The 15,687-nt window shown below is 37.6% G+C and overlaps 1 protein-coding gene across 3 annotated transcripts in view; it reads left to right on the top strand.

Annotated features, from left to right (window-relative positions):
• GRIN2A (glutamate ionotropic receptor NMDA type subunit 2A) overlaps positions 1-15,687 on the top strand; it is a 429,030-nt gene that overhangs the window by 331,834 nt on the left and 81,509 nt on the right. For all 3 annotated transcript variants that reach the window (XM_054452862.2, XM_054452861.2, XM_054452863.2), the window contains 3 exons: positions 173-378; positions 8,856-9,024; positions 9,146-9,299. In XM_054452862.2, coding sequence (XP_054308837.1) covers positions 173-378; positions 8,856-9,024; positions 9,146-9,299 — 529 coding nt within the window. The remainder of the gene's footprint in view (positions 1-172; positions 379-8,855; positions 9,025-9,145; positions 9,300-15,687) is intronic.

Here is a 15,687-nt window from a genome sequence, read left to right as displayed (position 1 = left end):
CTGTTTTCTCTTTATGCCCGTTTGTCTTAGCACAGAAGTAGATGCATGTGTTGAGATATGTGGCCAGAAAGGCCCTTGAGACGGATGGATGTCTCCGGCAGGGAAAGGATTTGCCTCTCCAGAAATCAGCGGCGGAAGAAAGCACAGCTGTGTCTTTGTGTTTGTGCTGCAGGTGGGCAAGTGGGAGAACCAGACGCTGAGCCTGAGGCACGCCGTGTGGCCCAGGTACAAGTCCTTCTCCGACTGTGAGCCTGATGACAACCATCTCAGCATCGTCACCCTGGAGGAGGCCCCATTCGTCATCGTGGAAGACATAGACCCCCTGACCGAGACGTGTGTGAGGAACACCGTGCCATGTCGGAAGTTCGTCAAAATCAAGTGAGTGGCAGGAATGCTGTCACCTGAACGTGCCCAACCCTTTGAAATAGCATGGATCATCGATAGTAACAATATGTGTACTTGAATTACAAAATGTCATAGAAAATACACTTCATTATAGTAGGTGTAACACAATAATCAATTTAAAAAAGACTTAGATAAATTCCTGGAGATGTGCCAAACTTGCATTCATTTAATTCCAGGAGCGATATGAGGTGGGTAGTTTTCCCATTGTAAATATGATAAAACCGAGTTATGGGAAGACTATGAAACATGTTCAAAGCCATCTAGCTAGGAAATGGAAGAGGTAGGACTCAAACAGTGGTCCAACTGACTCCACAGACATGTTTTTAACCCTTATGTTGAATCAATCCTCCCCTTCAGTCTTTCTAGTTTAATTTAATTTATTCATTCATTTATTTTTGAACAAACATATTTTAAAAATATCTTTATATTTTTAATATAGAAAACATTTGTATATATTAAAATAAATATAAAACATATTTTAATATATTAAAATATAAAACATTTTTATATATAAATATATAGAAATTTTGTATTTTATATATTTAAATATATAAAACAGTATATTTTATATATTTAAAATATATAAAACATCATATATTTTTATGTATTAAATATATAAAACATATTTTTATATGTTAAAAATATAAAAGATCATATGTTTTTATACATTAAAATATGTAAAACATTGTATTTTATACATTAAAAATATACAACATTGTATTTTTTTATATATTAAAAATATATATGGTGGGACACAGTGACCCACGTCTATAATCTCAGCACTTTGGGAGGCCAAGCTGGGCAGATTACTTGAGGTCAGCAGTTGAAGACCAGCCTAGGCAACATGGCTAAACTCTGTCTTTGTTAAAAATACAAAAATTAGCCAGGTATGGTGGTGGGCGCCTGTGATCCCAGCTACCCAGGAGGCTGAAGCATGAGAATCACTTGAATCTGGGAGGTGGAGGTTGCAACAAGTCGAGATCGAGCCACTACACTCCAGCCTAGGTGACAGAGTGAGACTCTGACTCAAAAATAAATAAATAAATGAAAATAGAAATATATAAACATTATACATTTTTATATATTGAAATTTATAAAACATATTTTTATATATTTTATATATAAACTATATATTTATAGATAAACTATATATTTTATAGATAAACTATATATTTATAGATAAACTATATATTTTATAGATAAACTGTTATATATATAAAATATATAAAAAACATATTTTTATATATTTTATATATAAACTACATATTTTATAGATAAACTATGTTTATCTATAAACTATATATTTTATAGATAAATATATAGTTTATGTACAAGTTTATATATAAATATATATTTATATGTTAAAATATATAAAACATTTTCATATATTAAAATATAGAAACCAATATATTTTTATATATTAAAAATATATAAAACATATATTTTCATGTTAAAAATATATAAAACATATATTTTTATATATATATATAACATATAAAAATAAGGCCTATTTTGGTTTGGAGAAAATTCTATCAATGAGGTCACAAATGTCAGCCTCTTTGAAGTTGAAATCCTGAATACATCATGGAATAAATAAATATGCCCCTCCTGTTGTGTTAGAAATGTATAAAACATATATTTTTATATGTTAAAAATGTATAAAACATTTTATATGTTAAAAATATATAAAACATATATTTTATGTTAAAAATATATAAAACATATATTTTATGTTAAAAATGTATAAAACATTATATATTTTTATATGTTAAAAATATATAAAACATTACATATTTTTATGTGTTAAAAATATATAAAACATTACATATTTTTATGTGTTAAAAATATATAAAACATTACATATTTTTATGTGTTAAAATATATAAAACATTAATTTTTTTAATATAATGACAGGGTCTTGCTCTATCCCCCAGGCTGGAGTGCAGTGGTGTGATCACGGCTCACTGCATTCTTGAACTCCTAGGCTCAAGTGATCCTCTCACCTCAGCCTCCTGAATAGCTGAGACTACAGGCCTGCGCCACCATGTCTGGCTCGTTTTTTAATTAATTTTTTTTTTTAGAGACAAGAGTCTTGCTATGTTACTCAGGCTGGTCTCAAGCTCCTGGCTTTAAGTGATCCTTGTGCCTTGGCCTCCTGAGTCACTGGGATTATAGATGTGAGCCACTGTGTCTGGCTTCCTTTAGTCTTTTTAAAAATAATTATTTCGTTTCCCCTTTTCTGGCTGTCCCTTTCCTTCCCCCCACACATTCTTCTTCCTTCCATCTCTTTTATAGATCCCAGATCCATGCTTCTCAAAAAGGTTAAAAACGTCTCTCCATTTGGAAGTGAACACACACCTTGCATGTTACTTTCTGATACAATCCAGCTGCAAATGGAACTTCTGGCAGTTTCTCAGCTCAGCAACAGCCAGCAGGCACTGCTTCTGTGTCATTTCTCCTTTCGTTATGATTGAAGAAAGAGCTGGCATTGTCCATTATGAGGTCCCCTTAATCTACAAACCCTCTGGGGACACAGAAACCTCCATGGCCAACTCCGAGGCCCTGATCCTGGTATATCCTAATGCAAACATAAGCAAAAAACACTACCTCACAGGAGACTCACAGAAGAAAAAGGCCTGCTGTTGGATGGAAACTTTATTTTTTTTTCTGAGTCTTTTCTGATCTGTTTCTTTTACCTAATTCTTACTCATCCTTTAAGTGTAGCTCCTGCGTCCCCAAGCTGGGTTAGCTCTTCCTACTTCCACAGTACCTGGGTCTATCTCTCTCTACCCTCATCACCTGTCTTTACAGTGTATAGTTTGTCTTCTCCCTGGCTTCTGAGTCACCTACATATAGGGAATGTGACTTATTAATATTTGCACCCTCAGTTACAAGGGCACAGCATGACACACCAATGTTTGTTTCATGACTAGGAAGAGAGATTTTCACTTCCTCGTTTCAAACGCCAGTCTCAGCTATTATCACACAAGATGCAAGTCCCCAGATCTCAGTCCTTGAGATCAGGATTTTAAAGATATAATATGAAATTGCTAAATGTATTATGAAGGCCTGTTTTGGTTTGGAGAAAATTTTATCAGTGAGGTCACAAATGTCAGCCTCTTTGAAGTTGAAATCCTGAATACATCATGGAATAAATAAATATGCCCCACCGAAAAAGGCCCTTGCTTTCTCCAGTGTCCCCACTGTGGCTCCCTGGGATGAAGCTTTTTTTTTTTGATAAGCAGTCCTCCAGCCTCCACTCTCCTGGAGATGAGGAAGAGGTGGGGCCCACAAAGGAAGGGCAAGTGTACATCCCATGATTCATGATTCATGATTCATCATGATTCATAATTGTGTGAAACAGACCATGTTTTGGGGTCATGAATGTTTTAATGATTTTTGCTGAATTCCTTTACAGTGAAATAACACAGACATTGTTATAAATAAAATTGTTATAAATAAATTGTTTTAATACAGAATGAATGAATGTGCATTAAGCACAGTTTACATGTTAGGCACATTGCTGGGCACAGGGGATACATGGATGAACAGGGAGGGCAAAAGACTAGGACCTTTCCATCATGGAACGTATGTGGTTAGAAAAAATTCAACCAGGAAGAAATGGGCAACCCCATGTTGTAATAAACCTTGTGATGAATAGAACGAGAGTGGTGTGAGAAGAGAGTACATCGGGGTATGTGGGGTTACTTTAGCTCACACAGATAAGGTTTAAGGTGATATATACAGGATGAGAAGGAGCCAAACATGTGAAGATCTGGGCAAAGCCTTCCAGGTAGAGGCAATGGCAGGTGCAAAGGCCCTGGGGAGGAAAGGAGCTTGGGAGTTTGGGAAATGGAAGGAAACCCAGTGCAATGCTAGAGAGTGATGAGTTACAAGGAGAACGGAGGGGATGATGTGGGAAAGTTGTCAGAGGATGTTCTAATTTGGGTGGGTGTTCTTTGAGCAGAACTTGGCCCGATGAAGAAAGCAAAGTGGCTGGCACAAAGCAGTCTAACTTCAGTGGGACACCTCCTCTATGATAACAATACCCTCTGTGTTTCAATAGGGCAATCAACTGAGGCACCTTGTGCTCCAGAATCAATAATAGGAGTTTAGAGTCTTTAAAATCAAAAGCCCTGGAGCTGAAAACAAGTAGATCCGCAAGTACTGAGTCACATTTGTATGAAGAAGAGAAATCAAAATAAATTGCTATCTTTAAAAGAATTGACTTTTCTACTGAAGACTATCAACAGCTTTACAGGTTCAAATTCACGTTTTTGGTTTCTGTGAGGAGATAGTAGCTTGCAGCTTTCCTTCTTCCACTTGGGGATATGAGGAGTTTACTGTGTGTCTAGATGAAATGAAAGTCTGACTCGTGAGAGCAATAGAGAATTGCTAGGATCCACTAATCCCAACATTAAAGAAGATTAGATGAATTGCATTTCCTATAGGGAACATCTTTGAGGAAGGCTGATCAGTTGCAAAAAGAATTCCTGTTAGACAACATGATTGTGTGAAACCTTTTTCTTTCTCACTTCTGGTAAATGGTGGGGTCTTCTAAGAATACCAGGTAACAGGAAATGAGCTGAGAAATCTTCCTTTCTGGTCTGTTAGTTGGGTGATAAAGACATGCAGAGAAAATTGGAAAAATCATTTGGCCTGATGTGTAGCGAGAAATGGCCATACTGTCAATTAAGCTCCCAAACTGTCAAATCGTTGGTGGGAAGAAAGGAAATTTATTTTTAAGTGCTGGATGAGATTTTTCTGAGTCTGCATAGTGGACAGGAGCCAACCCAGGACCTGGACACAGCTCTGACTCGCATGGCTGTGCTCACATCCACTGGCTATACTGGGAAATTGTAGAGCTGGTAAACTGGACAATTTGTTGGATCCCTCTCCCCATATTTGTTTTTATGAGTCATTCTCTCTCTTGGGTGGTGGTGGAGCACTAAGAGAGATCACATGGGGACCATTTCTCAGTCTGTGTAGTTAAGTCACATCCCCTGCACACCCACACAAGGGCTGTAATAGGAACCAACAGACGTTCCCAATTACAAGCTGGTCTGCAATTCCATAATTACTGTGATAAATTCAACTATTGCATTTGCTGCGTGCCTTTTTCATCCTGGGTCCCCAGGGCCCAATTCCATGTCTTGTGCACAGTAGGCACTTAGTGGGTGCTTCTTGGGTGAAAATGCATCAGTGATCATTTGTATTTAGAAATATACTTCATGTTCAGGGATATGGGTGAGATAACTCATAAACTGGCTGAGGTTTCCAGGGAGACCAAAGAATGCCACTATATGCCTGTGACCCTGAATCTTAAACCTGAAGCATCTAAAACTTCTGTCTAATCTTCCAGAAATCTTGACCAGGTGAAGGAAGAGCCTGTGATAGGGGAAGAAGGGAAGGAACGTAGAATGAAGGTGATAAAAATGAACAGAGGTAGGGAAAGCACATCAGTGCATGGCCAACAGCGACCAGAAAGAAAAATAGAGAATTCGATTTTGACACATTTTTCAGAGCCATGTATACTAAGAAGGAAATGGTATCTGGACGTTCCATCAACTTTAATGTACTTAGGACACATTTCTATCATACTTGTGGCAGTTTTAACTCTAGCCCAACCCCCTTCATTCTGGATAGTTGGTGGAGATGGAGCTGGCACATACCCCCATGACTGTACAGTGTTGAGGTCACTAATCATCACATGTAGCTATACACAGATATGGCCTCCTACTACCCCCTCACTAAGGCTGTTGGATCACAGCAGGTCATCCAGCCTCTAGGCAAGAGAGTAAAGTCTCTCTGGTGGTCTGGGCTGACAGAAGCAGAGTGGTTGAGTACAAGTCACCGACAGGATGTGGGGGTGGGGTACAATGGTGAGAGTGATTCAAGACAGGCGGTCTGTGATCCTGAGATAAAGGAAAGCATTGATAAGCAGGTGTCATTTACAACCCACTTATGTTACTCAAAATTATGTTTTCCAGCTTGAGTATGGTGGCTCACACCTGTAATCCCAGCACTTTGAAAGGCCAAAGTGGGAGTATCACTTGAGGCCAGGAGGTCCAGGCTGCCATGAGCCATGATCGCATCACTGCAACCCAGCCTGGGCAACAGAGCAAGAGCGCGTCTCTTAAAAAAATTATTCTGTCAAATCTGCCCACCTTCATGGATATAGAGATGATGTATATCATATAAATCAATGTTGTTTGATGTGTGTGTGTGTGTGTCGTCAATTACATAAGTAGTATGTACTTACTAGATAATTTGGGGAAAAAACCCTAAAAATATAAAAAAGAAAACATGTTTTTCACCATTCCAAAATAGCTTGCTTCTTTCTTTCTTTCCTTTCTTTCTTTCCTTTCTTCCTTTCCTTTCTCCCTTCCCTTTTTCTCTTTCCTTTCTCCCTTTCCTTTCTCCCTTCCCTTCTTTCTTCTCTTCTTTCTTCTCTCTCTCCCTCCCTGTCTCTTTCTCTTTCTTTTTCTCTCTTTCTCTCTTTTTCTCTTTCTCTCTCTTTCTCTCCCTCTCCCCCCCCCTTCTCTCTTTTCCTCTCTCTCTTTTTCTCTCTTTCTCTCTTTCTTTCTCTCTCTCTTTCTTTCTGCTTCTTTCTTTCTTTCAACAGAGTTTCATTCTCTCACCTAGGCTGGAGTGCAGTGGTGCGATCTTGGCTGACTGCAACCTCTACCTCCCAGGTTGAAGCTATTCTTATGCCTGCTGCGTAGCTGGGATTACAGGTGCATGCCACCATGCCCAGCTCATTTTTGTATTTTTAGTAAAAATGGGGTTTCTCCATGTTGGCCAGGCTGGTCTCAAACTCCCGACCTCAGGGGATCCACCCAACTTGGCTTCCCAAAGTGCTGAGATTACAGGAATGAGCCACTGCGCCTGTCCTATGCTTCATATTTCATTGTTTTTCCATACAGTTATTTCATCAGCTCATCTGTTTTTATATAGCTGTGATTATTCTGTTGGTACTACTGTGTAACCTACTTTTTTCATATGACATGGAAGCATAAGAATTTTCCTGTGATGATGCTGGATTTCCATAGACATCACTTTAGTGCTTAGGTAACACTGCAATGTGTGGATGTGCCAAAAATGGGATATTCAAACAGAGAACATATGCATGAAATGCATGACTCAAAGATAGGGTTGAGCTAATGGGATGTCCATTAATCAAGTATATTGCCCAGAAAGACCTTGATCTTATGTGAGTTGTCTAAGTACTTTTTGCTATCAGTTGGATAGACCAGTGTTTCTTTTCTTTCTTTTCTTTTTCTTTTTTTTTTTTTTTTTGGAGACAGATTTTCACTCTTGTCACCCAGGCTTGAGTACAGTGGCATGATCTTGGTTGGCTCACTGCAGCCTCCGCCTCCTGGGTTCAAGTGATTCTCATGCCTCAGCCTCCTGAGTATCTGGAACTACAGGTGCCTGCCACCATGTCTGGCTAATTTTTGTATTTTTAGTAGAGACAGGGTTTCACCATGTTGGCCAAGCTGGTCTTGAACTCCTGACCTCAGGTGTTCACCCGCCTCAGCATCCGAAAGTGCTGGGATTATAGGTGTGAGCCACCATACACAGCCTCCTTTCTTTTCAAAGGTATTTTTCTGGTTTGCGTGGGTGTCCTTTGAATATGTCTTGTTCAGGTGAATACAGCAAGGTGGCTGGTACAAAACAGTAAGTATAGCCTTGGTAGAGTATACAATAGCCTTTAAGATAGCTTAAATTTTAATAGGGCTTTTACCTGATCAAGGACCTTGCTTTTAGAAGTGTCTCCTTTTATACTACATGTCACATAGGTAGGTAGGGAAGACGTTATTAATGAACCTTCATGTAACATTTGGCTCTATCAAGAGAAGTTCAGTCCACAAAATCAGGCATGGAATAGAACACAGGTCTCCTGATGCTTGGCTGAGGTGTTCTCTGGGTACCTTCACTTCTCCCCTTTGGTTTCAAGCCTCTGTAATTATAGAATGAAGCAAAACCCTGCTTTCTCTGAGAATTTCACATCTTCCTCTCTTCCATTCTCTAATAAGTTTTTATGACTCAGTTTAGATCCGATGACTAAACTCTAATCTAAAGTTGTATATGTTATAAACTTAAAAATTTAAGAGTTGGTGATTTTTACCTGTTTAATGGATGTACAAATATCACCTAATTCAGAAAATGTCATGGAGATTAATTCAACAATTAGTATGAAGCCTTTAGGATAGTGCCTAGCAAATAGTAATTACACAATAAGTGTTACCTCTTGTCATGATAACTGATATAATTAAGGACACTTTCTGCTTTTGCTGTCATATACTCACGGTGTGTCCTTGGGAAAGCCACTTCCCCTTTTTAAACTTCGTTTTACTCATCTGAAAAACAGGAGAAGAGTACAGCTAATGATTGTGAACAAACCTTCCAGTGCTAACATTCTGTGGTCTTGGGATTTTTCTTTACAGCAATTCAACCAATGAGGGGATGAATGTGAAGAAATGCTGCAAGGGGTTCTGCATTGATATTCTGAAGAAGCTTTCCAGAACTGTGAAGTTTACTTACGACCTCTACCTGGTGACCAATGGGAAGCATGGCAAGAAAGTTAACAATGTGTGGAATGGAATGATCGGTGAAGTAAGTTATCTTTTCATCCCCTGGGCTCTTATTCATACAAAGGGCCTGCAGTCCTCAGGAATGTTGGCAGGAAAAGTAAAGGTACTGTTCTTTTTTTTTTTTTTTTTTGCCTTGCATCCAGGTGGTCTATCAACGGGCAGTCATGGCGGTTGGCTCGCTCACCATCAATGAGGAACGTTCTGAAGTGGTGGACTTCTCTGTGCCCTTTGTGGAAACGGGAATCAGTGTCATGGTTTCAAGAAGTAATGGCACTGTCTCACCTTCTGCTTTTCTAGGTGTGTGAATTTCATAGTGACTATTGCTTTTCTATAAGGAATTGTAGGAAATCTTGTTTGCTCAGAGGGTGGGACCAGAAAGGAACTTGTTTAGTTCTGTTTGGCTGTGGCAGCATATTTCAGAGGATGCTGCATTTGAATTATCCTATGAGAGGGTTAGGCTTTGTGTCCCCACGCAAATTTCATCTTGAATTGTAATCCCCAGCTGTTGAAGGAGAGACTGGATAGGAGGTGATGGGATCATGGGGATGGTTTCTCCCATTCTGTTCTTGTGATAATGAGTGAGTTCTCATGAGATCTGATGGTTTAATAAAGGGCTCTTATTATTATTGTTATTATTATAAGGGGTTTAATAAGGGGCTCTTCCCCCTTTGCTTCACTTCTCTCATGTGCTGCCATGTAAGACGTGCCTGCTTCCTCTTCTGCCATGATTGTAAGTTTCCTGGGGACTCCCCAGCCATGTGGAACTGTGAGTCAATTAAATCTCTTTCATTTATAAATTTACCCAATCTCAGACAGTGTATTTTTTTGAGATGGAGTCTAGCTCTGTTGCCCAGGCTTGAGTGCAGTGGTGTGATCTCGGCTTACTGCAGCCTCTGCCTCCTGGGTTCAAGCAATTCTCCCACCTCAGCCTCCCCAGTAGCTGGGATTACAGGTGCCCACCACCATGCCTGGCTAATTTTTGTGTAGAGATGGGGTTTCACCATGTTGGCCAGACTGATATCAAACTCCTGACCTCAAGTGATCCTCGGGCAGTTCTTTATAGCAGCATGAGAGTAGACTAATACATCCTAATTCACTCCCCTCCATCCCCAGTTCACATCTTTCATTTGTCTTAAACTTGGAAAAAGCTGCTGAAAAAAATATGATCACATATTCAGATACTGGTCTTGACTCTGTAGAATGTAAATTAATAGATATATTGCTTGGAATCTTGAAAACATTTTAAAAATAAACCTGTCTGTCCACAGTTAATTTAAACCAGCTCATAAACCTTTATTCAGCACCTACATATCCATCCTCCATCCCACAAACAACAGCAGTCATTTATTTGCTAGATGTAAGAGTGAAAATAATGATGACTGCATGATGATTTATGCCAGTATTCTGCTAATAGAAATAATCTGAAAAGTATATGCTGATTTAAAATTAATCGAATCATATTTTAAATGTGACTACCCATTAAGCCAAATAGTTTGTAAAGAAGGAAATCTTTTGATTTTTTTAACCATTTCATAAATTTACATTTTTACATAAAAGGTTTTTTTTCTGAAATCAAAGAAGAGCTATGTTTTCTATCATCTGCTTTTCTCTAGCACTTGGACTGTATTGGGTAGCCTGGCTAGAGTTGAAACTTCATGGAACATAGTAAAGCATTATTTTTGTCTTTAAAGGAAAGTATTGTATTAACTGTTTGGTTATTTTGACCGTAACTATCATGTTGATTATCATGAAATTCAGATCACTAATTCTCCCTTGGCACTCCCATATAAGTGGGTTTGTCCCAAATTAGGGAAGGTTAAGACAAACCTGAATCTCTGGAGGAAAACTGAGAGGGGCAAAATATTATATATTTAATTTTTAAAAAAATTTCAATAGCTCAGGGGTACAAGTGGTTTTTGGGGTACAAGTGGTTATATGGACGAATTATATAGTGGTGAAGTCAGGGCCTTTAGTGTAACTGTCACCTAAACAGGGTACATTGTAGGTAATTTTTCATCACTCATCTCCTTCCCATCCTCTCCCTTTCTGAGTCTCCAGTGTCCATTATACTACTTGTGTGCTTTTTCATACCCATAGGTTAGCTTTCATTTAGAAGTGAGAACATGGAGTATTAGATTTTCCATTCCCGAAAAACCCATACCCCAGTTCACATCTTTCATTTATCTCAAACTTAGAAAAAGCTGCTAAAAAAATAAGATCACATATTCAGATACTGGTCTTGACTCTGTAGAATGTAAATTAATAGCTATATTGCTTAGAGTCTTGAAAACATTTTAAAAATAAACCTGTCGGTCCACAGTTAATTTAAATCAGCCCATAAACCTTTATTCAGCATCTACATACCCATCCTCCATCTCACAAAGAACAACAGTCATTTATTTGCTAGATGACAAGCAAATATTTAGGATGATGGCCTCTAGTTTCATCCAAGTTGCTGCAAAAGACATTGCATCATTCTTTTTTATGGCTGAGTAGTATTCCACAATGTATATAATGTATATACCACATTTTCTTTATGCAATCATCAGTTTATGGGCACATAGGTTGATTCCATATCTTTGCAGTTGTGAGTTGTGCTCTGATAAACATATGTGTGCAAGTGTCTTTTTGATATAATAATTTCTTTTCCTTTGGGTAGATACCCAGTAGTGAAATTGCTGGATCAAATGGTAGATCTACTTTTAGTTCTTTGAGAAATCTCCACCCTGGGAAAACAGTTATATTAAGGTCAACTAACTTTCTTATATTTTTCCAGAGACAAAAATAACTTTATCTCTTAAAGCAAATTGTAAACTGAAACCAATTTGTGGACACCAACTCCAAGCCCATTGTCTTATTCTTCCACTGTCTTCATTTATATGTAATGTTAGCATCCAGTGAAACTTTTGTGTTTCATTCTCCTCAGTGAAATATTGACTAACTGGATTTTGGACACTGCCTTACATTCAGAGCACTATGGATTTACTGTTTTCATTTTTGATAATCCATTTAAGCTGTTAAAATGCTTGCCACTCTCTGGATTTGATTTTGCAGTAGTTGGTTCAATTTTTGTAACCTTTGTTGGAGTAATGTGGACCCTGACAAATACACACCTCATTATGTTCCTTTTGTCCCTCTGTCAGACATGGATTCAGATACTCATGTTTTAATAAGAGAGCCTCACTATGCCAGGAACAATGATGCAACCAGCTGATATTGACAACACTTGCAGAATCTTAATAATTCTTAAGTGGACATTCACTCTTTAGTCACTCCTAGTCATGTTTCCCCTCATTCCCTTTCAGACTCTTTGGCAGGAATCCTTTGTCCTGGAGGTTAAGAAAGGGTTAGAGGAAGTGAGTTCATGGATCAAAATGGAAAGAAACTGTTTCTTTTCACAAAAAAAGTCTTGTATCTCTTTAGTGAGCTAGAGAGAACTCTTTTTCCAATTCAATCAGAGAGAAAAAAATATCAATTGGCTTGTCTCATGAAAATGGGTCGTGAATATTGAATCTGGCCTCAACCCAGTTTCTCTAGATTTTTATCTTACTTGCATTTGTAAAACATTTTCATAAAAATGTCAAGTATTTTGCTAAATTTAGCAAAACCTCTCTTTCCCCACACTTTTCCTGCTGCATTTTTAAAAGTAAAATAAATTGTAACCAGAAGAAACTATTTTCAAAGCTGTTTTTACACAGTAGGCTTAATATTTTTCCTAGTCACTAAATTACATCCCTATTTGATTGACGGTGCACCCCCTTATTTACGGTCATTATCTACAGATTTTGAAAGTCATAATGAACCACGCTAAGCTACATTTTTCCATTCACTGGCTTAGTCATCTGGAAGAGCCAAAACATTCAAAATCTGATTGTATTGCTCTTCATTATTTTCTATTTTCTCTCCTCCACAAACTCCATTAACTCACATCAGAAGCACTTGCAGGTAATGCCTCTAAGCTTTTGTGTAAAAATGTAACCAGTGGCTCTTCAAGGACAGAGATGGCATCTCCTGTAATATTTCTATCTAGTTAATTCTGAAGACTTTCCAAACAAGTTGGATTCTTTGATCCAAAGAAATGCTGACCTGGTATCTCCTCGATTGCAGTTCCTTCATGGACAAATGTTGAATCTGTTTTAAGCCATTAGAATATGTAATAGAGAGTTATCTAAACTATTTCTGGGTCACTCCTTAGACACTGTAGATGTTGCTTTAACGATGTTCTAATGTTTTTCTTTGTTCTGGGGCGTGTGTGTGCATTCACGTGTGTGGTATCTTAGAATAGCAACACTTTGGGGCACTGATAGGTACTTAATTTACTAAAACGAGACTACTGCAGCAGAGTCCTTTGATCTGTGCTGTACTCACAAGTTAAGGAACAGATGTGGTCAATTCCAAGTGGGGAGACATCTGGGAACAGTTGCTTCATCAGTTTCCACTTGATTTTCTGACTAGTGTGTTAGTGACAAGGATGCACCTACCAAAAAAAGTTCACTGCAGGTTTACAGATTCTTACATGCACATAGGATAATTCAGTTATGGTCCCTTCTAATGTTTAAAAATAATGTTCTCACAGCCTGCAGAGAAATAGAAGTTACCAGATTAATAAATGTGCTTTTTCAAAAACCAGCATGCCCTTTTCAGAACCATGGACAGCGTATTGTTGCCCCAGTATTTCTGGCTTTAATCCTGGAATCAAACAGCTATTCCATTCAATATATTGTCTGTATATTGTGTGCCTCACACACGAACAAACACTTTCATGTATATGCTTATTTACTCATCACAATGATACTCCTCCAATAAGATACACTACGCAACTTGGAGAATTATTTTATCTCTATTCTTGAATATGAAGTACTTATAAATCTCCTAATCATTTATTTATCTAATTTCCTTTTTGGATACAACTCAGTATTAAATTGCTATTATTTCAGGGATATAATATTGTTTATTACTCAAGCTAAATTTAAAATAAATTTCAGTTGCAGTTTCATTGATTTCTTGGAGCGCATCTTGTGTTACTTAAGTAAGTTGTGTTACCTGTTGCTTTTTAATATATTTGCACTATCAAATGCATTAGAAAGCATTCCTTCCAGCTTGTTATACATTAAACTCATTAAATTGGAATTTGTGATGACCTCTAGCTGTGTTAAGTAGTCATACTCTAATAAGAAGGTGGCTTGCTATCAACCTAGCTCTTTATTATTATAAGTAGCTTCATTAGGAAAACAATTTTAAAATAATAATATGTTTACTATTCAAGAGGTATTATTGGACTTATTTTAACCCTCAGAAAATATTTGCTTATGAGGAAAAGGGTTTTAAGTTCATTGGTGTCTATAGGCAATTTCTTCCCCATGATACATTCAGGTGGAGATGTATTCATTTTTAAAATTTATTTTCTGTTGATTTTATAGCAAATCTATACCATAAATAACATGGCTTCAGTCAGCTAATTTTCATATCCTCAATCAGGTTGAATAGAAATCTTATTTTACATAATATTTCTTACCTTTCTAGAGTGTTACAAGGCTTAGAGCCTTATGACTTGGCCTGCCCTTCTGAGACATCCACCTACTGCCTAAGTTACATGCAAATGAGCTGATGAAAACTACTTTTAGTGGAAATAACCATCTATCCATCTACTATTTTATTGCCTCTACCCTTTAAGTGATACTTTTTTATTGAATTATCATGTGAAGATAATATCCTCAATTGACTTTCAACTGCATTTAAGGCTGCTACCAACATCAACAAGATTAATAAAGCTGTAGGAATCTCATCTGTCTGAGGCAAAAGGTGAAATGGAGAGTGTGGTAGATTATAACTTTCCAATATTTCTGTCACCCATGATTTTATAATTCTTTTCCAACAGGTTATAATTCTCCCTTTATTTTTGGAATTCCCTGCATATCATCTTTCTAGTATGAAAAAATAAAAATAAAAACCATAACAATTTGCAGGAGCCTATGGTTAACTCTTTGGGTCTAGTCTTCTTTTTTCTTCCTAGCTTTAGCCCCCTGGATGGTTCTATAATTACAAAGGAAACTATGGCCTGTTTATTTGCATTCTAACTTGCTCCCTCTTTCTTATCACTCTTTTTTCTTCTGATTATCCTTGACCTAATTTGTAAAATGTCCTATGCTCTTCTCTATTTTTGTTATATTATATGCAATCTTGTACTTCAAATATTTTGTAGAATAAAGAATGATTTAAATTGATGAATAAAAAACGACTGGCTGGCCAGGAGCAGTGGCTCACACCTGTAATCCCAGCAATTTGGGAGGCCGAGGTGGGCAGATCACCTGAGGTCAGGAGTTTGAGACCAACCTGGGCAACATGGGGAAACCCCGTCTCAACTAAAAATACAAAAATTAGCCAGGCATGGTGGCACATGCCTGTAGTCCCAGCTACTCGGAAGGCTGGGGCAGGAGAGTTGCTTGAACCTGGGGGGTGGAGGTTGCAGCAAGCCGAAATTGTGCCACTGCACTCCAGCCTGGGTGACACAGAGAGTGAAGCTACATCTAAAAAATAAAAATAAAAAATGATTAGCTTCTTTTGAAGGATCAGATTCAAATTAGAGAAAATATTTTTGGTGAGCCTGCAAATGGATGTCTGGGCTTCCTGCTGGAAGTGAGGAAGAGATAACTGACCACATTTCCATTCCTTTATCTGTTTATTT

Source organism: Pongo pygmaeus, chromosome 18, assembly GCF_028885625.2.
Source record: "Pongo pygmaeus isolate AG05252 chromosome 18, NHGRI_mPonPyg2-v2.0_pri, whole genome shotgun sequence".
Lineage (NCBI taxonomy): Eukaryota > Metazoa > Chordata > Mammalia > Primates > Hominidae > Pongo > Pongo pygmaeus.
Note: the sequence above shows the minus strand (reverse complement) of the source record. Positions and strands in the feature narration are given on the sequence as shown.